The sequence below is a fragment of the Phocoena phocoena genome, chromosome 5, assembly GCF_963924675.1.
Source record: "Phocoena phocoena chromosome 5, mPhoPho1.1, whole genome shotgun sequence".
In the NCBI taxonomy this organism is placed as follows: Eukaryota; Metazoa; Chordata; class Mammalia; order Artiodactyla; family Phocoenidae; genus Phocoena; species Phocoena phocoena.
In genome coordinates, this window is record NC_089223.1 from 32,480,769 (window position 1) to 32,504,767 (window position 23,999).

Here is a 23,999-nt window from a genome sequence, read left to right on the forward strand (position 1 = left end):
GTCTGCTTGTGTGGCTATCTCTTAGGATCTAGTGAGGAAGAGTTGGATCAAAGCAGAGTGGGATGGGGTAGTGTTCAGGACTGATGACACAATGGAGACCTTGCCAGGTGAAATTATGGTGTGGAATGGTATGACCATGGTAACCAAGTTGGGACTCAGAACTTCTGAGATAACCAGCTGCCCTACTTATCCCCAGGATGTTCCCAATGCCAGGTTCCTAGTGACACTTACTCTTTCTTTTCCCAACTCCCACTCTTCAGTCCTCAAGACTCACAAAAATAAAGAGAAGTTTTAGCGATATTTGTTCGATAATCTACACAATTATTCTGAACAAGAAATAAATTGACAGTAGCTCAGGTCATACATACGGGATAGCACAGGACTGAAAATAGGTGATTATTCCTTACACTGCCATCTGGACTAGGAGTTCATTTCCAGAGTAATTGCAGAGATTCTGCAACTGTTTATATACCATTTGAAATCCTAGACCTCTACTCCCAGGAGACCATCATAGTCAGACTGTTTACGTCTCTCACCAGTTGAATGAGAGTCACTTTATTATCTTAAATGCGAGCTCCCCTCAGTCTTGCCCTATTTCCTGTTAACCACCCTTCACCAAGAGATTGGAAGTGACATTAAGAATTGGGGGGCTGGGGACTTTCAGGATAAAGTCTATTGTCACTAAGGTATAGAGATTTTGTGGGCTGCTCTATGTTTTCAGAAAAAAAAACATTCTAAAAATCAAATATGTTTAGCAAACATACTCATGCTTACATCAAATAAAAGAAGGAAGCATGGCCTATTTCTGTTTTACAACTCACTGTCTCAGGGCCTTAGGTATTTGGAATGCAGACTGTGCCCTGTTGGCAGGGATTCGGAATCAATTTAGAGTGTGTGATATGATAACACATGTTCTGGATCAGTGGCAGGGGAATGTTTGGAGCAGTAATTCTGTCTGTCTCCCCATTAGCAGGAAGGCTTGCTAAACTCACAGCTGGAGAGGTGCCTAAAAAGAACTAGGCTCTGTGTGTCTGTGTGTGTGTGTGTGTGTGTGTGTGTGTGTGCGCGCGCGCGCGTAAAGGCAACACAAAACCCAACCCCCAGGATAAATGCTAAATTAAGGCCGTCAAAAATGAAACGGTACTTTCATCACAAGGATAAACCGGTATCAAATCAAGATGACTGCCTTTTTCAGCTAGAAGTGCTGCTCTATCCCTTCAGACACGGGGCTTAAAGACACAGGTGATGTTTAACAACAGTAGGGAAAAAACCCTAGACCCAGTGGTCCCAAGAAGAAAATCAAAAGAAAGTGTTCATTTTAATAAGGCACAGAAGGTGGGTGGGTTGGGGGGAGGTATAGAAGATTCAAACAACAGGAGTGAAACTTGATATCTCTCAGGCAGAAGTAGAAGCTGAGTCTTGGCCCTGGTGAGCTGAACATTAAGGAAACACGTAAGTGCGTGTAAGTGCAAGCATGCAGCGAGCGTAATTCAGCAGGCGTTGTGAGGCCGCATGATGAGCTTAGCAAGAAAGATCAAATGTTGTCCTTTGCAAAGATGTAAGTTATTTACTCATTTTGATCAGCAGAAAGGACAATTTGTATAACGTATCCCTGCTTTTGTATTTCTCTTTCCCTAAAGTCTATAGTGTTCTGTAACTTCCTATTGCCTTAGAGTTTACCCTGCTTACACAGACACAGCACTTCTCTCCAGATTGACCTGGATGAATGAATGAATGAGTGGTGTTGGGTTTAAAATATTCAGAATATAGGGACTTCCTTGGTGGTTCGGTGGTTAGGACTTCGCCTTCCAATGTAGGGGGTGCGGGTTCGATCCCTGGTTGGGGAGCTAAGATCCCAAGTGCCTTGTGGCCAAAAAGCCGAAACATAAAGCAGAAGCAATATTGTAACAAATTCAATAAAGAATTAAAAAAATTTGTCCACATAAAACACGCAGAATACGAACATCATGGAGCCAATCACAGTTGATCTGGCGTTTTAGATTATTTCTCTAATTCACTCAATCAATTTAATTATGGCTAGCTTAGAGATCACCGGAATCTCTTGAAAAGAGTCAACATGGTTGAATGGTGAAGATACAAGCATATGATTTTACCACTACTTGGTCAAAACTAAAACTGTAAGAATTTATCAAGTCATCTATTGATTTACGATTAGAGTTAAGAACATACTGGCTAACTTTGCAGGCTTCTTCCTTAGAATGAAGCCCTAGTCTCCAGAGCAAGTACTTACCAAGCATTTCTCAGTTGGCACAGTGCTTTTACACGTATTATTCCATGTAATCCTCTTGACCTCTTACCTGTTTGTTTTAAGATACCACCCCGGCTTTTTTTTTCAGAGGTGATTTGAAGTGTTAGGTCTTAATAATTGAACAACATTTTCCCAGAGTCCTGTCTTCATTACGTCAACTTCCTTTGACAACTAGGACAGTCTTAGCCATTTCCTGTTCAGATCCCTTCTCCCTCTAAGACACTGACCTGCATACCGGCTTCCTCCTTCAGAGGTGCCTTGGATTATCTGCTCACTGGAGGGACAGAGAGAGGACTGACCACTGATCCCCTTGCCCACTGAGGTTACCATCTTCACCTCTCACCCACCTCCTCTCCTACAGTTTCAGGTCTTGGTTTGTGTTTCAATCCACACGCCTTGTGCTTGTTGATCCTGCCACTTACACCTTTCCAAGTGGAGCTGCATCTCCCTTCCCACTTCATAGTCCGCACGTTCTGCCCAAAAGAAACACTGTCCTCCAGCCTTTCCCGGCTTTATTGCCTAGAAGTCCCTTTTGCTCCAGCCTCACGTGTGTGTACTTTTTTCTCTGTACAGTATTTTAAAAACCTTTTATATATTCCTCACTGTACTGAGTAGTTTTTCACCAAATCTATCATAGTTATCGTTGCCATTTCCCTGTTAGTGGATTTATTTCGGGTGTTTCCAGTTTGGAGCTATCACAAATAACATTGCCATAAATGTCTTGTAAAATATTTTTCATTTAAAATGATTTTCTCAAAATAAATTTCCAAGAATATTACTGTGTCAAAAGGTACAATCATTTTTATGGCTTTTATTCTGTACTCGGTTGCCTTCAAGAAAAAGTACCAACTTGTCCTGTCCTTGGCACTGTGAAGAGTGGGCTTCTTTGAATCTTTCCCAACACTGGGTTTCATAATAATTTGCGTTTTTGTTGTCATTAATTTAATCATTATGAAATAATACTGCAGCGTTATCTTAATTTGCACTTTTTTTTTTTTTTTTTTGCTGTACACGGGCCTCTCGGTGTTGTGGCCTCTCCCGTTGTGGAGCACAGGCTCCGGACGCACAAGCTCAGCGGCCATGGCTCATGGGCCCAGCCGCTCCGCGGCATGTGGGATCTTCCCGGACCGGGGCACGAACCCGCGTCCCCTGCATCGGCAGGCAGACTCTCAACCACTGCGCCACAGGGAAGGAAGCCCCTTAAGTTGCACTTTTAATTGAGGCTGATCTAGCAATAAAAAAAATTTCAGGACTGGAATGATGTTTAACACAGAGCAAAAATAATTTCCAAGGGGAGCGGAAGGGGGTCATTTCTTCAAATCTATTGGGCTGGCTCGGAAGAATTTGCCTACACGCTGGCGGGAAAAACTCGATTGCCGTTTAGCAAAACTGCCAGTACCGCTCTAGTCTAGACCCTGCTTTCCTCACACACAGGTGATTGCCAAAGTCTCTTAACCAATTCGCCAACCTTCCACTCCCCGAGTCATTTACCCGCAGCTCCCGGTTTAAAGCGCTCACAGAGGAAACAGGGCCGCGGGAGGGACCAAGGGCACAGCCCCCTGAGACTGAACCTGTCTCCCGAGCCCTAGATGGTGTGCTTTCTCCGTCGTGCGCCTCTCACTACTTTCTGGGAAGCCAGGTGTCTCCGAAGAGCCGCCGGCTGATGTTGGAAGGCTTTCTCTCCAGTCCTCTGGCTGCAGCTCCTGCAGCCGCAGCGCGAGGCTCACCCCCAGCTGTGTGTGATTCTGCCCTTGGCCTCAGAGCTGTGCCCCAGTTAGGGATGCACCGGCCGGCTTGCTCAGGTTGCTTGCCCTGCCTTTTGTTTGCCTGCTGCTTGGTTTCTAGGGCTGCTCCCCTGCGCTGCCAGGCGGTCAGGGTACCGCGAGGGTGGCGAGGTGCGGCGAACTGACTTTGTGCGCAGTGGAGACCCCTGATCGCTTGTGTGCCGCTTCTTTCCCGAGGGAGGTGTGTGGGAGGTCTGAGTTTAGCAGGATGTGGAATCGTTGTGCCCTGTGAGCGTGTATTGTTTGATCATGCTGATCAGATCTTAATCGAGATGTTCCTTTCCCAATGGCTGGGCAGTTTTATTTTGCAGTTGGAGGGAAAATAAGGAAGCCCTATATTGCCTTGCCCGCCTGGGAATTGAAACACATGTCTAAATAAAAGAACTGAAGTGGAGCCTTTTCACAACATGAGGGCATTCTGTTCGTGTGGGCCTGGCATTAACGTTGACTCGGTAGAAGCATCGTCCGGGCCATCAACCTGAGCTTCTCTCCTGCTGTGATCCTACAAACTCTTCGGGCTGACCTCCTTCAAGTTCTCATTTTGCTTTTCTTAATACAGGAAACGGCAACAACAAAACAATGCGCCGAGCACTCTTCTACAGGCTTATATATATGACCTCATTTTTCTGCCACAACTTATGAGGTAGATGATTATTATCTCCATTTTACAGGTGAGAAACTAAGGCCCAGAGCAGTTGGGTAACTTGCCCAGCCCCCCAGACAGGACCCTAGATTCTGCTGACTGTATCCTTAGCCAGTGGCTGGAGCCTGGCAGTACGGGTCCGAAGAAACGGCAAGAACAATCCCCCTTATCACGTCAGAACCATAACATCTGGCTCCCTGCTGCTGACCTGGCAGCTTTTTATTTGAACTTTAAGTGCCAAACTTAACATGATTGTAATCTGAAAGCACGCAGTTTCAGGAAGCTGTGAAGTTGCTTTACTCAGTGGATTTTGGAATAGTAAGAAATGATGAATAAAAAAAATGCAGGCTTCCTGCTCTCAAGCCATCAGGTCTGGGCAGAAAATCATTCAACGCAGGACATGGAAAGGACCTTAGAGGTCACATCATTTTATGGCTTCATTTTATAGTCAAGAGAAAAGGCCCAGGGAGGTGAAGTGCCTTGTTCAAGGCAAAATGTGAAACACATTTTCCAAAATTTCAGTTAGATTGTTTAGATGGGTAAGTCAGATAAGTGTTGTTGAAATGCTACTATTAGAATCCTATCTAGTTATGGAACTTGATAGATGATATTAGTTTGGGGAGCTTCTACAGCAATATGTAGAAGTTCATATGACTTAATTCAGGGTTACCTCATCTAGACAGACCCATTTCCAATACTAAGCATGCCATTTTTTCTGGAACCATGACACCTTCAGTGACCAGAAGTTGGTTGGTTGTACAGTATTGACAACCTCTTAAAGAGAATTTCTTAGTTTTCTTGGTGCCATAATGGCCTTTATTCAGTGTTTCCAATTTCCGTGTGCTTTCTATACATTTCTAATGATCACCATGACATCACTGTCCATTCACATGAGAGTAAAGGCGGTATTGCTCCGGTGGTGAAGAATGTGGATTCAAGAGACAGACAGCCTGGGTTTGAATTTCAGCTCTGCACCTTATTGCTTTATGATCTGTGCCTCAATTTCTCCATCTGTAAATTAGGGCTAATAACAGTACCTACACCCCATATGGTTGCTGGAAGGATTAAATGACTTATTATAAGCAGAGCTCTTAGGATAGGGCTTGACATGACATAAGCAATATATGAAGGTTATCATTATTTCTGGAAGAGGAAGCTAAATTACAATGGAATCACTTTAGACTGTTAAATGGAGCTGAAAAAGTGCTTACTATTTTTGCTTCCCAGACTAAGGCTGGGCCTTGTTTTATAGCTTAAGTGGGACCTTAAAAAAAGCAGTTTTTCCAAGATCATCTAAAAAGAAAATTGACTCGATTTACAGAATTGCAATTCTTGCCAACCTTCTGAATGAAATCTACTTCTACATCTTTTCCAATAACAAATAAGAAAGAAAGAAAGAAATGAAGGAAGAGAAAAATAAATTCTCCTCTTTGGTCTACATTTTGAACTCCCAAGTAGAACATTTTAATAGCAAGTATAAACAAATCAGTTAATTCAGTCACTATTTTAGAAGTTTACACAAATAACTTTCTTAAATAGACTGTAAGCTACTATGTACACAAATCAGTAAAGGGACAAGATCTGTATGTCTGAAAGTGTGGAGACTCAAAAGAAAAATGACAGATTTTACTGAATTTCATATTGACCTTAATTTATCACCTGGACATTGTACAGATGGGGTATGATTTGTAGCTATATGTGCAATCGTAACTTATTCTTTTTTTTTTTTTTTTGTGTGTGTGTGTGTCTGTGTGTGTGTGTGTGTGTGTGTGTGTGTGTGGTACGCAGGGCCTCTCAGTGTTGTGGCCTCTCCCGCTGCGGGGCACAGGCTCCGGACGCGCAGGCCCAGCGGCCATGGCCCACGGGCCCAGCCGCCCCGCGGCATACGGGATCCTCCCAGACCAGGGCACGAACCCGCGCCCCCTGCATCGGCAGGCGGACTCCCAACCACTGCGCCACCAGGGAAGCCCCCGTAACTTATTCTTAATCACTGTAGCTGGGCCTTCATAGACTTTTCTAACCTTCCTACAAGCATCCTAAAATAAATAGAATTGAAACTTGGGGAAAAAAATGGAAGTTTCCAAGTGAGTTCTTGCTTTTTTATCTTTGGAGACAGTATGGTGCAGTAGAATTAGAGTCCAATTTTAACTCCAGATTAACAATCTACCCTGTCAGTTTCAGTTTCTAACATGTAAAATAAGGACAATAAGGCTAATCCCATTGCGTTTTTGCCAGGTTTACATAAGACACGAATGTAAAGTGAGTGCCCAGTGACAGTTCTCCCTTCTCTTTAGACATAGGAAATAATACTTTGTTCTGGAGAGGGTGTGGAGAAAAGGGAACCCTCCTACACTGTTGGTGCAGCCACTGTGGAAAACAGTATGGAGGTTCCTCAGAAAACTAAAAATAGAGTTACCATATGATCCAGCAATCCCATTCCTGGGTATATATCCAGACAAAACTGTAATTCAAAAAAATACATGCACCCCTATGTCCATAGCAGCACTATTCACAATAGCCAAGACATGGAAACAACCTAAATGTCCATCAACAGATGAATGGATAAAGAAGATGTGGTACATGTATACAATGGAATACTACACAACAGTAAAAAAGAATGAAGTAATGCCATTTGCAGCAACATGGATGAACCTAGAGATTAACATACTAAGTGAAGTAAGTCAGACAGAGAAAGACAAATATCATATGATATCACTTATATGTGAAATCTAAAATATGACACAAATGAGCTTAACGACAGAACAGAAATAGACTCACAAGACATAGAGAACAGACTTGTGGTTGCCAAGGGGAGGTGGGGGAGGGATGGAGCGGGAGTTTGGGATTAGAAGATGCAAACTATTATGTTTAGAATGGATAAACTTCAAGGTCCTACTGTACAGCACAGGGAACTATATTCAATATCCTGTGATAAACCATAATGGAAAAGAATATGAAAAAAATGTGTATATATGTATAACTGAGTCACTTTGCTGTACAGCAGAAATTAACACAACATTGTAAGTCAACTATGCTTCAATTTTAAAAAAAGAAAGAATATTTTGATTAGAAAAAGCTGCCCCCTCTGGGAGGATGCAGCATCACGGGCATGTGGTCTGGCTTGTCAGTGCCCTTGTGGAATCAGAAGGCAGCTCCTCTCACTGTAGGCAGCCTGGAGCCAGGGCCAGCTGGGTGCATCAGGGCTGGATTTCAGGCCCCGCTTCTCGGGTGCTCCAGGCATGAGCATACATGGCAGCCCAGTGTACATGATGAGAGGGAGCCAAATGTGTGCTCATCAGGACAGAAAGCTTTCCAGGAAGAGAAAACAGCAAGTGCAAACGTCCTGAGGTGGGGCGGGGCGGAGGGCGGTCAAGCCTGGTGAGCTCGGTGGACACAAAGGCCCCCGGGCTGAAGAGCAGTTATCAAGGGGAAAGCTGTGGAAGATGAGGTCAGAAAGGTGAGCAGGGCCAGATCGCGCAGCTCCCTGCAGGACGAGGATAGGAGTTTGGATTGTATTCTAATTGTATGGGAAACCACCAGAGGGTTTCATATTAATACATAATATGAATTCTATGTTTAAAAAGTCATTTTGGCCATTGCACAGCCGACACATATATAAGTGATGAGGATGGAAGCAGAGAGACCAGTAGAGGGCAATTGGAGGAGTCTACATGAGCGATGGGGCGCTAGCAGGGTGGTGGTGGAGAAAGAAAGGTGAGGTAAGGGAAATACTCTGGAGCTGAGTGCCTCAGGACTTGCTGAGAGATTTAAAGCCTGTAAAGGAAAGAGGAATTAAATATGACTCCTTGGCTTTTGGCTCGAGCAACTGGGTAGATGGTGCTGCCATGGACTGGAGGTTAGGGAGAGTGGGGATTTAACAGGTTTGGATGGGTACAATAAAGAGTTTGGACATGTTATGTCTGAGATGCTTATTAGCCATTCAAGTGGGGATGGCAAGCAGGCAGTTGGATGGATATATGAGTGTGGAACTTTAGGTTCGGGCCAAAATTCTAAACTTGAGACTCGTCGGCTTATAGATAATATTTAAATATACAGGGCTGGATGAATTCATCGAGAGAGAGAGAGAGAGAGAGAGAGAGAGAGAGAGAGAGAGAGAGAATATCCAGGACCAAGCCCTGGGGTCCTCTTACTTTGAAAGGTTGGGCATAGGAGGAAGCAGCTGCAAAGCAGATTGAGGAGGTAAGGGCAGTTGAAGATGGTAGAAAGAGTTGTCTGCTGTACTTGATGGGAGCTCCATTGACACAGACTTACAGTGATGGCCCTGGGGAGAGTAGACTGTCTTCTGGAGAATAAACTAGATTACTAAGTGCTAAACACTTTCTCTGCAGCCCTCTAATCAGTATTTACTTTTGTTGCTTTTATTCATTTAGCTAATTTAGTTGATATAAAATGATACATGATAGGTCTTTTAATTTGCACTTGTAAAACAAACCAAGTATTACTTGCTATTTCCTCTTGTTATATGAGCATTCTGTTAATATCTTTGAGACTGGTTATTGTTAATGATTATGGCTCACTTTCATTTTTGTATTGGTGAAGTTTTTTCTTTCTCTCACTTGCGATTGTTTTTGACAGGAAGTAACAGAAAACTTGACCACAATAAGAAGAGGTTACTTTTGCTTACAAAATAAGATGTTAAAAGGTAGACAAACTAGCAATTCTATAATTCCTCTAGGATCAAGACTTCTGCCTTTCTAGTGCACCATCCTCAGCGGGTAGTTTGTGTCCTCAGGCTTGTCTGAAGGCTGCCAAACCTCTGGGCATCACATCTATATTCCATCAGGAAGAGGAACACGGAGCAAAACTCTTGTACTAGCTGAGTCTATTCGTCTTCATCAGGAAAACAGTAGCTTTCCTTGAAGCCATGCCAGTAGAAGTCTGCTTACATCACAATGACCAGAAGTCGGCCAAATAGCCATGCCAAGTTGCAAAGGAGGCTGGGAAGGTGACTATTTTTTTTTTCACTCATGTATCATTCATTTAATCATAATTAAACATGTAGCAGGACCACACTCGAGGCATCCTGTGTAAATCACATTCTAGCCTCTCTTGAAAAATTGTCTTTAATTTTTAAAAAAGCTATCTAATAAATGTAATCAATTTAATTAACTTTTATTCAGTAAAATTTACCCTTTTTATTGTACAGTTTTATGAGTTTAAAAAAACATGAAGAAAGATGACGATTTTTAACTATGAATACTGTTGCTTCCTCAAATTGCTTGATGTTCCCACAGCAGAAAAGGACAATGGATTAACACAACAGGATAGGACTTCCCAGGCAGTCCGGTGGTTAAGACTTCGTGCTTCCATTGCAGGGGGGAAGAGGTCCATCCCTGGTCAGGGAACTAAGATCTCCCATGCCACATGGCTCAGCCAAAAACAAAAACAAAAACCCAACCAAACAAAAAACCACAACAGAGTAGTTTAAGAAAGGTGTGAATACTTAACTGATGCTTCCTGAGATGAGATGAAATGGAAGAAAGAGTAAGAAGGGTCCTCTTGAGTCAAGGGGGAGGTTTGCATCGCAAGAGTACCTGACCATAATCCCTAGGTTTCTGCCAAGCTCAAAAACCATCCCTTCTGGGCATTTCCTCCCAGGCAAGGATGAGGCTTGCATCCCAGCAATGATGGTGGTGATGATTTGATAAAAGACTTAGTTTTGTTGTCTCTACTGGGGTGAGGCCTGAAATGTATGAATAGGTGAGCTAGAAAACAGCTGTTACCTGTACATTTTCATTAATCATTCCCATTTCCAGCATGTCTGAGTGATAAGAGATGACAGTGAATGGCAATGAATAGGTAATTCAAGTAACTGAACATCAGTGTCAAATTTACCACACTCATGATAGTCTGGCACGTCCCCACAACGTGAACACAGGGTAATACCATTACTAGCATTTATTGAGCCCCTATCCTGGATGCTTACCCTACAGTATCTCATTTAATCTTTACAACCACCTTGTGACCTGGTGTGTTGAATCTTCTCTGGATTAGATATACGTGATTTGGGCTTGACCCTTCCCCGTCAACTTTACGTGGGATGTGTCGAGCTATAACTCACAGTTATAAACTTGCTTGGTTTTCATCTGTACTCATTAAGAAAAAAAAGAACAAGGGTAAAGTACGTCAAAAGCATGGTCAATATCTTACATGTTTAAAATAAGTATAGATTTAGTTGATTTTAGGAGTGGTTTAAAAAAAATTACACGCATCTAATTTAAAATTGATATCCTCTAGTAAAATATCTCCTGTGTCTCTTCCACCCTTTAATCTTCTGTATATAATTTGCGTATTGAGTTAATTCATGTTTACATTAATTTTCTTCCAGTTAACATTATTTCATACATACTTCTCCATAACTCTGCCACTATAACTTGGATACTTCTCATCCTTTCAGGGCTTCAGTTGCTTCTGTAAAATGAGGCAGTTAGGCTATTATGTAATAGCCAAGGTTTTTCCAGCTCTAATAGAATACCTATTATCCACAGGGGAATAATGGAAATATAGCACAAATGACACAGACTCTTCTTTGGAGAACAAATTTACTTCAAAACATGGATGCTACTTAATGGGCCATAACTTTCCTGTTGTTCATGAGTCAGCATGAAAAATACCTCCAGAGAAGGCTAAGTAGGTCAGATTTATCTAAGAAGACAGCTGTGTAATCCTGTATCCCTCTCCAACCTCATGGCACTGCAGATACATATTTCTGGCTTTTTGAACAACAGTCAAATAGCATTACCAACTTTGTAAAGTTCACAAGACTGCAACTTGAAAAATTAAGCTGGCCTTTAAAAAGCTTCAGTAGAAGATAAAATAGAGCTGTGTTTATATATGGTCCATAGCAGTTTTCTTCTATCTTTTAAGCCATTTCCATTGATTCTGAGATACTGGTTGGTGTGAGAAAGACTTTTACTAAAAAGTAAAATAAGTTAAAAATTAGTAAAGTTTTGGGTTGTGTCTGTTTATGAAACCTGTTGAATAAAACCTGTTAGGCTGTTGATGTTTGCTTGCTTTCCTTTCTAAGTAGTATGGTCATAAGTGGACTTAAAAATACGTATTGTAAATAAATAGGCCAATGAGAGAACTTTCATGTAGAAACAAACTTTGAAAGTGCAGTTACTGCCGAAGTGGGCTGGGCAAGTATTCTTGTCATAGAAGGCCCCCTTAACACAGTAGAAGAAAGACCTTCAGAGCCCAAGGGGCAAATGCAAACCTAGAGAAGTGAAACTAAGAGAAAAAAGAAGGGACGCATTGGGATGGGACTGGAGATCCTTGCTAAGGAAAAGTAGATGCTGGCAGGCAACACAGAAAAAAAGGCAAGGGACAGAGAGAATACTGGAGAGCGGATAATGCAAAGTGCCCTTCTTTTTTTTCACATCGAGGTTTTATATTTGTACTAATCTTCTTAAATGTTTAGTTCTGGCCAAGCAATTAGGCTATTTAACCTTGTTTAGAGTTATGCCCAGACAGTGTGAGATTGGGTTCACAGTACTGTATTATGTCCTTGGGAAAGAGAGGATCCATAATTGATTTAGTCCTTCTCTGCATCTGCCCTGCTATTCGACCACTGCTTTGCCATTGTCTAGACTCTAAGGCACCAGAAGCAATTAAATAGAGGATCAATGTAAGCAGACAGGTGTGCCATGGTCACTTCCCCTCTTCATTTTACATGGCTCATATTCTCTGAATTTCATACAAGCTACTCTGGAAGCAGCAAATTAAAAATATCTTAAGATTGCCAGTACTTCCAGGTCGCGCAAATAGATCCCTTAAAAAACCTTGCTCCTGATACCACTGGCAAAGGCATGATATTAACTTAAAAGAGATCTCAGATCTTAGACGTACTTTTTAGTTATAGGCATCAAAAAATGTATTTCCAAGTATCACTTATATTACCCCGTGAATGTCAGAGATAGCAACTCACCACATCCTTGACCCCAACCAGGTTTCAGAAGAGGCTGACTAAATTTTGCAATAGGAATCCGAAAGGAGTGTGTGCAGGGTCTTTAAAGCTCTAAACCCCCTAGGAAGAGGCTTCCCCACCTGTCACAAACTGGACCGTCTCCACAGAGGGTGCCGGGCCCACCATCGCCACGCGGCGCTGAGGTCAGCCTCTCGCGTCTTGGGAGAGCTCTTTTTAATTCTAAATTACAGACTTTGCAGCCACCGGATATCCTCGCTGCAGAACTGGCAGTAGCCATGTGGCAGCACTCGCCTTTCCTGACAACCACTGCATTATTTCCACTAATACCCTGTCTGGGGCCTCTTGCTGGGCGACTCCTCATTTCCACCTCCCACCGCCGCCCCTGCCCCTGTGGGTAATAACCCGATCGTGGCCAGCGTGCCCAAACAAAGCGGAAACCACCCCAAAGTTCTTGGCGATAGTGGCCCGAGAGCCCCTCCCGCCAGCTCTCGGCGCCCCTGTCACGCCCGCGGAACGTGCCCGGGCCCCGCAGCCTCGTGGGGGGTAGCCGCAGGACGCCGCGGGGCGGGCCCGCAGCCATGTGCTCCGAGCCGGGCGGGGCGGCGGCTGCGGCCTTCGCATTGTCCACGTTCCCCGCGCCCCGCCGCGCTCCGTCCCTCCCTATCTGTGGCGCACACGCGCGGAGCAAGCGGCGCGCCCGAGGCTGGCCTGCAGCAGCTGCGGCGGCGGCGGCGGCGGCGGCGGGGGCGGAGGCGACGCGGCGCGGGGAGGGGCGGGGCAGGCGGCGCGGGGGCGGGCCCGGGGCGAGGAGGCCGGGGCGCCAGCTAGCGAGAGGCAAGCGCGGCGAGCAGCGCAGAGGAGCGCGAGCAGCAGCATGGCGGGGCTCCGACGCCCGCAGCCGGGCTGCTACTGCCTCACCGCCGCGGCCGTGAACCTCCTGCTGGGCGTCTTCCAGGTTCTCCTGCCCTGCTGTCGCCCGGGAGGGGCTCAGGGACAAGGTCAGCCTGGCGCCGCTCCGCTGGCTTCCCTCTCCACCCCGCCCCCCCTTTCTTTTGGGGGAACTGCTGAAAGCTATGAGAGGGCGAGGGGAGGAACGGGAAAGGAGGAAGGAAAGCGGTTGCAATTCCGGGCTGGTACCCTTTGCTCATCGCGGCGTCCCCTCCGGCACCCTCCGCCCCCCGCCAACAGAAAGCTGGGAAGTCGCGGGGCTCGGGGACCGCGGCGCGGACCGCTAGCCGCGCGCGCCTCGGAGCCTTTGTGCGCGGGCCCCGGGCGCCCTGGGCGCAGCCCCCGCTTTGTGTGGCGCGCGCTGGGGCCCCGCCGCGGCCCGGCTTCCTGCAGCTTTGTTCCCTGGCCGCCCGGGCCGTGTCCCGCACACGCCCGTCCCAGCTGCTGCGGGATGCGGAGCGCAGGGTCCCGCGGGGTGGCCTCTCCTCTCCGTCCCCCCAGCGCTAGAGCCCCCGAGCCCGCACGTCCGAGGGGCCACCGGCTCGCACCCCGTCCATTGTGTTCCGATCTTCGGCTCGCTCCTCGGGTGGCCTCCGCTTCTAGAAGGGAAGGGAGGCTTGTTTTGGTGAGGTGGGTGCACGGGGGGACAATCGGGAAACAGGAAGCGTTTTTTTTCCGTGCATTAAAAACGCGGTGTGTTTTTTGGTGTTGGTGCAGCGATCGAGCCCTTGCCGAACGTGGTGGAGCTGTGGCAGGCGGAGGAAGGGGAACTCCTGCTGCCCACTCAGGTGAGGACGGGCAGGTGACAGGGCGGCTGCGCGGGTGCAAGGGAGGAGAGGCCCGGAGGCCGCCGGCCCCCACGGCGGCACCAGCGCTCGGGCCACTTTGCAAGGCAAATAAACGGTCGGGCCGAGCCTGAACACCTGGCCACGGTGGCCTGCCCGGCCTCCTCCCGTGCCATGTGACAGGGCGTGAGTCACGCCGTCCCCAAGTTCAGGAGGTGGGAGCCGAGGCCACCTCAGCAGGGCCGCTGCCGGCGGCGGCGGTGCAGAGGGGAAGGGCGGGCCCCTCGGCCGCCAGTGGTCCGGGGTGGGCGAGGGACCCGTGCCTGATCTCTGCGTGAGCCGTCCTGTGTGCCTGAGGACCACGGGAGGATGGAATATTGATTTCAGAAATGTTAGAGAGTGGTCCTTGCCGTTAGCGTTAAGTAGCTTTGGGATGAAGATGTTACTTTAAAGGATTGTAATCTTGGGTTTTGTCCAAGTGCCTTTAATTTGTGTTAGAATACACCCTCTTGTTAAGAACTTGAATTTCAGGTTTCGTATTCCCCCCCCCCCCCCGTGTGATGTAATGATTGCATGTGGAAAAATCATTACTAATGATTTGTTGGGAATCTGGCATCATCAGATTTACCGCTTCAATAGAGTACTGCAAAGCCTTTGTGTTTAAGATTTAACCTTTAGGAGAATTTCTCATTGACTGCAGATGTACACATTTAAATATAATGTTGTTGACTGTTTCTCATCAGCGACAGTAGTGACCCCAAATGCATGTTTTGGGTGGGTGGGGGGTGGTTTGAATTGTAAGGGACTACTCAGATCGTGTGCCAGTAACTTTTAAGATGTTCATTACTTCTCACATTGGTGGCAGCACGTAATTCTATGTTGTCTCTTGTGGCTGTTTAGAAAACAGGATGTGTAGCTGTAACTTCACTGGCGAGGCTGTGCAGTTTTACATTTCAGTGTTCTTCCTCGTATGTGGAGCATTTAGAGGGCTGGTTTTGAGATATTTGGAATATTCATTTTAACCAGGGCTAATGAATAACAGCTTCAAGGTGGAGAGGTGATTTTTTTCAGAGGAAAAATGCGCTGGACCTTCCCTGAAGGCCAGCAGGCTGAAAGAGACCAGTCCTTGGAGAAAAAGCCCCATCAGGATGGGGAGCAGGTAGTCTGTCCTTCTCTTAATAGTTTATTCCTAAATAGATTTTTTTCCCCTGATTGTAAAGGGCAGATGTGTAGTGTTACAAAAATGCAGAAAGATGAAAACGAAATAGAAATCACTCAACTCCTGCTGAGAGAACCATGCTGAACATTTGGCATATTGACTTTTCACAAATGCAGTATAGTCATATTTGTGTATATCAGAGTTTTCAGCAGAGATGTTAGTGACATTTTGGGCTGGAGAATTCTTTATTGTGGGGGGCTGTCCTGGGAGCATCTCTGCCTCTTACCCGCTAGATGCCGGTGGCAGTCACTCCTCCCTCCCCGCAAGTTGTGACAGCTAAAAATGTCTCCAGACCTTGCCAGATGTCCCTGGGGAGCAGAACTGCCCCGGTTGAGAAGCACTGGTGTACATCTATACATTTTTGCATTTTTACTCTATCGTACCCTCTACCTCTTCCTGGTTAGTGTAGGAAGCCAACCCAGACTGAAAGGAAAGGAAATGATAGACTTTCATTTGTTACAGCATTAGTCGAAGGCTCAGTCTCTGTGCTCAGAGATGGAAATGTCAAAGCCCCTGATAATGATGAGTGATTTTACTTATAGGCTCAAAAGTGAGCTGATGTAAATCTTAATTTCTGGTTTTGTTTATATGTATAATACAGTTTGTTTTGGTAAAAAATGTTAGAATTTTAGAAGCTGTTCTCTGGAATACTCACTATAGAAGCATTTATAACTAAGCTCATTTAATCGAAGCTATAATGAAAGTGAAACTGATATTCAAAATCATTTTCTAAATACTCCATCTATATGTGGATTTTTTAGAGACTGTTTCACCCTACATGTACCTCGGTGGGGGTGAGGATAGATATGGGTCTGTCTGTCTTTATCTATCTAAACTGCACGTGTGTGTGTGTGTGTGTGTGTGTGTGTGTGTGTGTAAACTGCAGAGTTCTGAAGAGAGTTATTTTTAGGGAATTCTTTTCAAAGTATTTTGAATTTTTTCAGAAAAAGTTCCCTCATGTGTGTCAGGGAGTCTGTTGAAAAGAGAATATTTATAGGTGTTATGTAAATTTGTGGGTTTTCTGCCTACTTTGTAAGTTGGGTTCCTTTCAGGAAGACTTAAAAGATGGCTTCAGAAGCGAAGATTTGTCAATGATCAGTGAAACAGGAGCGTCCGAAGATGTGGCATTAAAAAATTGAATACTAACATTTATACAGTTATCTATTTTGGACATGTTTTCTATAGATTGGGCCTTTTTCTTTTCTTTTTTCTTTTTTTTTTTTTTTTGCGGTACGCTGGCCTCTCACTGTTGTGGCCTCTCCCGTTGCGGAGCACAGGCTCTGGACGCGCAGGCTCAGCGGCCATGGCTCAAGGGACCAGCCGCTCCGCGGCACGCGGGATCTTCCTGGACCGGGGCATGAACCGTGTCCCCTGCATCGGCAGGTGGACTCTCAACCACTGCACCACCAGGGAAGCCCCTCTTTTTCTTTCTTTTTCTGTTTTTTTTTTTTTGTGGTACGCGGGCCTCTCACTGTTGTGACCTCTCCCGTTGCGGAGCACAGGCTCTGGACGCGCAGGCTCAGCGGCCATGGCTCACGGGCCCAGCCGCTCCGCGGCACGCGGGATCTTCCCGGACCGGGGCACGAACCCGTGTCCCCTGCATCGGCAGGTGGACTCTCAACCACTGCGCCACCAGGGAAGCCCTCTTTTTCTTTTTTTAATGGGTCTCTTAAGTAACCAAGAACTTGAATAATGCATCATTAGTAAAACCAGATATAATAATTGAATTGTTATAAACTGCCAGCCTTATAAATCCCTCTGGCTGGGCTTCCAGGATTTGACTCAGGGCTCCATCGCTTTCCACCTCTCTGTCCTTGGTTTCTTCATCTGCAAAATGGGGTTAATAGTGGTGCCAATCTCAGAGAATTTTGTGAGGATTGAGTGCCTTGAATTTAGTAAGCGCTTAATATAGGTTACCTGTTTTTTTGGCAGTATCTCATCTGAACCCTAGATTTGGTCACTGGAGAGCGTGGAACAGCTTTTCTGCTTTGAAGGGGCTGAACTAGTGCAGATAACTCAGTATTATCGTGTGCCCAGCAGTTGCATAGATAAGTTACATTATTCATATCTTTTTGTTATACACTCTTTTATGTTGTAAAATGTTTTGGTCTAAGAACATTAAAACTTGATCCATGGTGATAATGAGAAGGAAGAAAAAAACATGTAATTTTATTCTTAGATTTACAGGATTTTTCTTCTCTGACTCTACTTCACCGCACTGACTCCAGAGTGGTGATGTTATAGAAGCCAAACAAATGTTTTCGTCATATGTTTTATTGTCAAGAAGTGATGCCTGTGTGCAAGGTACTGCTTTGTGCAGCTTCTTACTCCGCCTTCAAGGTCAGAAACTTCCATGACCCCCTGTGGCCCTCGGGGCCTTTTGCAGTGTGACCTTGTCTGCAGCTCCGCTCAGTCCTCTGGGACCCTCGCCTGCCCCTTGACCGTGCAGGCCCGACATGGATCTGTTGAATGAAAATACAAATGCGATTGCCCTGCCGTTTGTCCGAGATCAGTCCTTCCTGACCCCTAGCTTGGCCGTGGCACTGTCTCCATTTCTCCTCCCCTTTGAGTTTCTCGAGTGTCTGGATTTTTTCCTTTGTCTTGTGTGTGCCTTGTTGCCCTAACTGGGCTCCCCTTAAGAGGGTTTGGCCATCTACGCTTGGGTGCCCCGTTGTGGCCACGATGTTGTGCGTGCAGTAGGCCTTCAGGGGTTCTTCCTGGTGGAGGAGAGGCCGTGCTCAGTGTCTTGAACAGTTCCCCTATTCATGAAGTTAGCCACTCCTGAAGATGGCAGGTGGAATGCCTTAGGCGTCGAGTTCCTATTACTGTTTAATAATCACATTTCTGTATCAGTTCTAGGAGCAAGAAGGGCAATCTACAGTTTGTTCATTTAGTCCATTCAGACTTTACTGGGGTGAGAAGCCTCACTCCTAAGGGCCGTGGTTGGGTTTGGGACGTGGACATCGGTGCCGAGTAGGAGCTGTTTCCTGATGCAGAAGCATGTTGGTCTGGGATGGGATGGTGAGGCTGTGTGATCCTGGCCTTGTTAGTCCATCGAGCAAACAGCTGGCCCGGGCCTGACCCAGATAGGCCCCTGCGGTACAGTGATGAATAAGAATGTTTCTGCCTTGAAAAATCCCGCGTCTTGTTTATTTTGCCCACTTAAGCCTGAGCGTGTAGATATCAGAAATTGGTAGAAAGTGAACCAGGAAGTGGCACAATGAGTATCTCAGGTACCCTGTGAGGTAATAGTCTCTCGCCCCAGGCTGGGAAGCATTGACTAGCATTTGGAAATCTTTTTGTCATAGAAATTTCTTTTTGGTTGAATCAAATTCCACTATTAACATAGAAAAATAATAACCAACATGGGTTGAATACTACTGGCATTGTTTAGCCCTTTACGAGTCTTAATTCATATTAAGATCCTGAAAGCTATGAAGTATTGTGAGCTGATTTCAGATGAGGAAATTGAGGCACACAGAGGGTAAGTAACTTGCCCAAGGCGATAAGAACACGCACAGCAGCGGTGGGATTTGAATCCAGGAGGAGTTTAGCTCCAGAGCCCAAGCTTTTGGCCACTTTGCTACTGTATGAGTTTTAGCACAGTCTGACCAGGAAAGTAGTATGGTGGTGATAAGGTGCCTGTGTCTGAGAGAAGTAATTTCATGTTATGTTTTGAATTAGGAAGGTTTGCTTAATGAAATTTTTGTTTTTAATTAATTAATTTTTGGCTGCACTGGGTCTTCGTTGCTGTGCGCGGGCTTTCTCTAGTTGTGGCGAGAGGGGGCTACTGTTCATTGCAGTGCACGGGCTTCTCATTGCGGTGGCTTCTCTTGTTGCAGAGCACGGACTCTAGGTGCGCGGGCTTCAGTAGTTGTGGAACATGAGTTTAGTTGCTCTGCAGCATGAGGGATCTTCCCGGACCAGGGCTCGAACCCGTGTCCCCTGCATTGGCAGGCGGATTCTTAACCACTGCGCCGCCAGAGAAGTCCAAGTGAAGTTTTAAAAATAGTTTTATCTGGGCTTCCCTGGTGGCGCAGTGGTTGAGAGTTCGCCTGCCTGTGCAGGGGACACGGGTTCGTGCCCCGGTCTGGGAAGATCCCACATGCCGCGGAGCGGCTGGACCCGTGAGCCATGGCCGCTGAGCCTGCGTGTCCGGAGCCTGTGCTCCGCAGCGGGAGAGGCCACAGCAGTGAGAGGCCCGCGTAAAAAGTTATATCTACTGGTATTTAACATTTTTTTATTGGAAAAATTTTTATTGAGCTATTATTCACATAAAGTATTATATTAATTTCAGGTGTACGGCATAATAATTCTGTATTTGGAGCTTTGCAAAATAATCACCACAATAAGTCTAGTTAAGATCCATTACCATCCATAGTTACAAAAATTTTTTCTAGTGATGAGAACTTTTAAGATTTACTCTCAAAAAAAAAAAGAGATCTACTCTCGTAGGAAATTTCAAATAATGCAGTACAGTATTATTAACTGTAGTCACTGTGCTGCATATTACATCCCCCATGCCTTATGTATTTTATAAATGGAAGTTGGTACATTCTGACACCCTTCATCCATTGTGCCCACTCCCCACCTCTGCCTCTGGGAACTACCAATATGTTCTCTGTATCTGTGGACTTGCTGTTCTGTTCTGTTTTGTTTTGTTTAAGATTCCACCAGTAAGTGAGGTCATATGGTATTTGTCTTTCTCTGTGTGAATTATTTCACTTAGCATAATGCCCTCCGAGTCTATTCATGTTGTCACAGATGGCAAGATTTCATTCTTTTTTATAGCTGAGCAATATTCCAGTGTACATACATATCACATCTTTATCCATTCATCTATCAGTGGACACTTAGGTTGCTTCTGTGTGTTGGCTATTATAAATAATGCTGCAGTGAACATAGGTGTATATATATCTTTTCAAGTTAGTGTTTCAGGTCTCTTTGGATAAATAACCCAGAGGTGGAATTGCTGGGTCATATGGTAGTTCTATTTTTAATTTTTTGAGGAACCTCTGTACTGTTCGCTGTAGTGGCTGCCCCAGATTACAATCCCACCAGCAGTGCATGAGGGCTGCCTTTTCTCCACATCCTTACCGACCTTTGTTATCTTTTGTCTTTTTGATGATAGCCATGTCACAGGTGTGGGGCGATACCCACTAGTGTTTACGAAACACCTAGACTGTGCTTAGCCCAGCAGACGTTTATGGAGCATGTACTGTGGGCTGAGTACTGTTTTAAGCACTGGGGATGTCATGGGAACCAAAAAAGAAAATCTCTGCCCTTGTGGAGCTGGCAGTTTAGTGGAGGCATATAGATAATAAGTAAGAAATAGACTAAGTGATGTTACGCAGTTTGTTAGAAGGGCATCAATGCTATATGGTGGCAGATTGGAGGAAGATGTGGGTGACGGGAGTTTTACTTCAAATGGTCAAGGTAGGTCTCTTTGAGGAGGCCTGTATTTGGTATTTGAGCCAGCCCCTGAAAGCTGTGAGAGAATTAGAATAGCTAGCAAGGTCCGGAGGGACTGCCTAGAGGGAGTGGGGAGAAATTACGGGGGGTTTGGTCCCCGCCCTTTGAGAGCTCGGTGTTGTTGGGGAGATAAAGCTGGATCCAAGTGCTGAAATGTAGGAACGGAGAGGAGAGAGAGAGGAGCAGTGTGTATTGGAGGGTCTGTTAAGGCTTTGGGGAGGGAGTGGCCGCTTAGAGACCTGCATTAGCCCAGAGCCTCACAGGAGAGGTGTGTTTTATGCTTTGAATGGGAGCCAGAGCCCTGCTGAAGTGTGGCTGTAGAGATTGGGATGGGTGTCTCAAGGTCAAGTGATGGTTGCTCAATTCCAGGTTCAGGAGCTTGGAGGTTGGTTCTTGAGCAGAGATTAACACGGTGACCTTGACTGCTGGGTCCGTAAGTAACGACTGATGTTGAAAAAGATTGGTCTCACAGTGGCACACAGGCTGGGTTGAAGGTAGCAATCTTTAAAAAAAAAATTTTTTTTAATTGGGATGTAATTGATGTACAACATTAGATAAATTTTGGGCGTACAACATAGTGATTCACAATTTTTAAAGGTTACTTCCATTTATAGTTATTATAAAATATTGGCTATATTCCCTGTACTGTGCAGTATATCTTTGTAGCTTATTTATTTTATACACAGTAGTTTGTGTCTCTTAGTCCCCTACCCCTATCTCGCCTCTCCCCCTGGTGACTACTAGTTTGTTCTCTATATCGGTAAGTCTGTTTCTTTTTTGTTTCATTCACTAGTTTGGTGTATTTTTTTAGATTCCACATGTAAGTGATATAATATAGTGTTTGTTTTTCTCTGTCTGATTTATTTCATTAAGAATAATACCCTCCAGGTCTATCCATGTTGCTGCAAATGGCAAAATTTCATTCTTTTTATGGCTGAGTAGTAGTCCAGTGTGTGTGTGTGTGTGTGTGTGTGTGTGTGTGTGTGTGTGTGTGTGTGTGTGTATCACATCTTCGTTAGCAGCTCATCTGTTGATGGGCACTTGGGCTGCGTCCGTATCTTGGCTACTGGGAATAGTGCTGCTGTGACCATTGGGGTGCATGTATCTTTTCGATTTAGTGTTCTTGTTTTTTTTTCAGATATATACCCAGGAGTGGAATTGCTAGGTCATATGGTAGCTCTATTTTTAGTTTTTTGAGAAACCTCTGTACTGTTTTCCGCCGTGGCTGCACCAGTTCACATTCCTGCCAGCAGTGGATGAGGGTTCCCTTTTCTCCACCTCCTGGGAAGGCGGCAGTCTTAAACAGAGTGAAAAGCCCGTCAACAGTGGTAGTGCAGGCCTGGGGTGCTGATGGCTTGGGCCGATTTGCCGGCAGGAGGGATGGAGAAGGACAGGTCTGAGCTGTATTTCTGATGAGTGGGTAGATCTTCATGCTTGGAGGTGACAGCAGGAGAGCAGTGCAGGACGACCCTCAGGTTTGCCCAGGGGCAGGGAGTGTGACGGCCTCTTCGACACAAGGGGGCCCTTCCCTTGGCAGGGACCCCTGGCGTTGAGAAGTCTGGTTTCATTGTTTCTGGGGAGACAGTGTGTAGAGCCTGGAGGTGTCTGGCGGTGGGGCCGCAGCTGTGGGTTAAGTGGTCCTGCACGTACTGTGGGGTCTGACCTAACCTGCCCGAGCCTTGGCTCCTGTGGGAAGGTTGGTGTTTATCTCCATGTGTGATGGTGTGAGAAGCTGGGGCTGCAGATAGGGATTGGGGCCCTGTGGCTCCAAGAATGGGTTAACAGTCAGAGGGTGTTAGTGAAGCGGGGTCTGGGCCCAGGAGGATGGGGGTCAGGGCGACCAGGAGAGCCTCGGGATGGGGGCGCTGGAGGCACAGGAAGGGTGGGTGTTTCCGCAGCCAGCGGTGCAGCTTCGGGAGAGGATAGAGCCGTGCCCAGAGCACGGGTGCCGGACAAGCGCCGAGGCGGCGTTTAATTGGATCGGCCCTTTTGCTTCTGTTGCAAACACCTTCTCTTTTTACCCACCTGGTATTTGGCTTCTGGTCACAGTGTGGCATGGTAGGTCTCAGAGATTTTGGAAGTGCATTTGAGTGAGATATTTATGCCACTTCTAAGTCAAAATCTATCAGGTGCTCATTTAGGGCATTCTTGATGTTTGGGGATTTTAATTATCGTTAAATTTTATCTTGTGCGATTAACCGTAAACACCAAAAAAAAGGCTCTTGGAGAGAGGAGTGATGTCAAACCAATTTTGAGACTGTGTTTTGGTGGCGATTTTAAACAGGTAGGATGTTTACTTACAGTGAACATCTAAGGGATCACTTGGGAGTTTCTGGCTTTCAGTGGTGCCATTCTAGTGTCATTGTTTTTTTCAAAAAGTATTTATTGAGTGCCTGCTGTTTACCAGGCACTGTTACGGACAAGCTCACCACCCCTGTGGGATTTGAAGAACTGTTTTTGTGTTTTGGGAAATTTTGTGTTTCTTTGAAACAACTGTTAAAGCCTGTTCTCTCTCAATAGGGTGATTCTGAAGACGATATGGAGGAACAGTCTCGAGAACAGAGGTAAGGAAAAAAATGGGAGCAAATCCACGCTAAGTTTCTCTGCCCACTTTGGATGCTGTCTGAAGTCTTGGGATATGTCTGTGTTTGTATATTTACCATTATCTGTGATATACCTTTCTCTGTGGCATTTGGGGTATCTATACTCTCTAATAATGAATATGGCTTTGTTTTAAAATAAGGTTGCACAGAAAGCTGTTAAAACATGCCCCCCCAACTTCATTTTCCCATGGCGTGCATACACCATCCTGTTTACGGACATCTGTTGAGCATCAGGCAGTGTGCTGGGTGCTGGATGTAAAACACTGAACGAGACCTGTTTGCGTGTAGTAGGGAAGTCAGACGTTACTGTAAACAAAACAAAATAGTT

At 45.6% G+C, this 23,999-nt stretch overlaps 1 protein-coding gene across 1 annotated transcript in view; it reads left to right on the forward strand.

The window, feature by feature from the left end:
• Nucleotides 1-13,518: 13,518 nt before the first annotated feature.
• TMEM131L (transmembrane 131 like) overlaps nucleotides 13,519-23,999 on the forward strand; it is a 161,526-nt gene continuing 151,045 nt past the window's right edge. Inside the window, exons 1-3 of the mRNA XM_065877574.1 lie at nucleotides 13,519-13,642; nucleotides 14,310-14,380; nucleotides 23,589-23,632. Of these exons, the coding sequence (XP_065733646.1) occupies nucleotides 13,519-13,642; nucleotides 14,310-14,380; nucleotides 23,589-23,632 (239 nt within the window). The remainder of the gene's footprint in view (nucleotides 13,643-14,309; nucleotides 14,381-23,588; nucleotides 23,633-23,999) is intronic.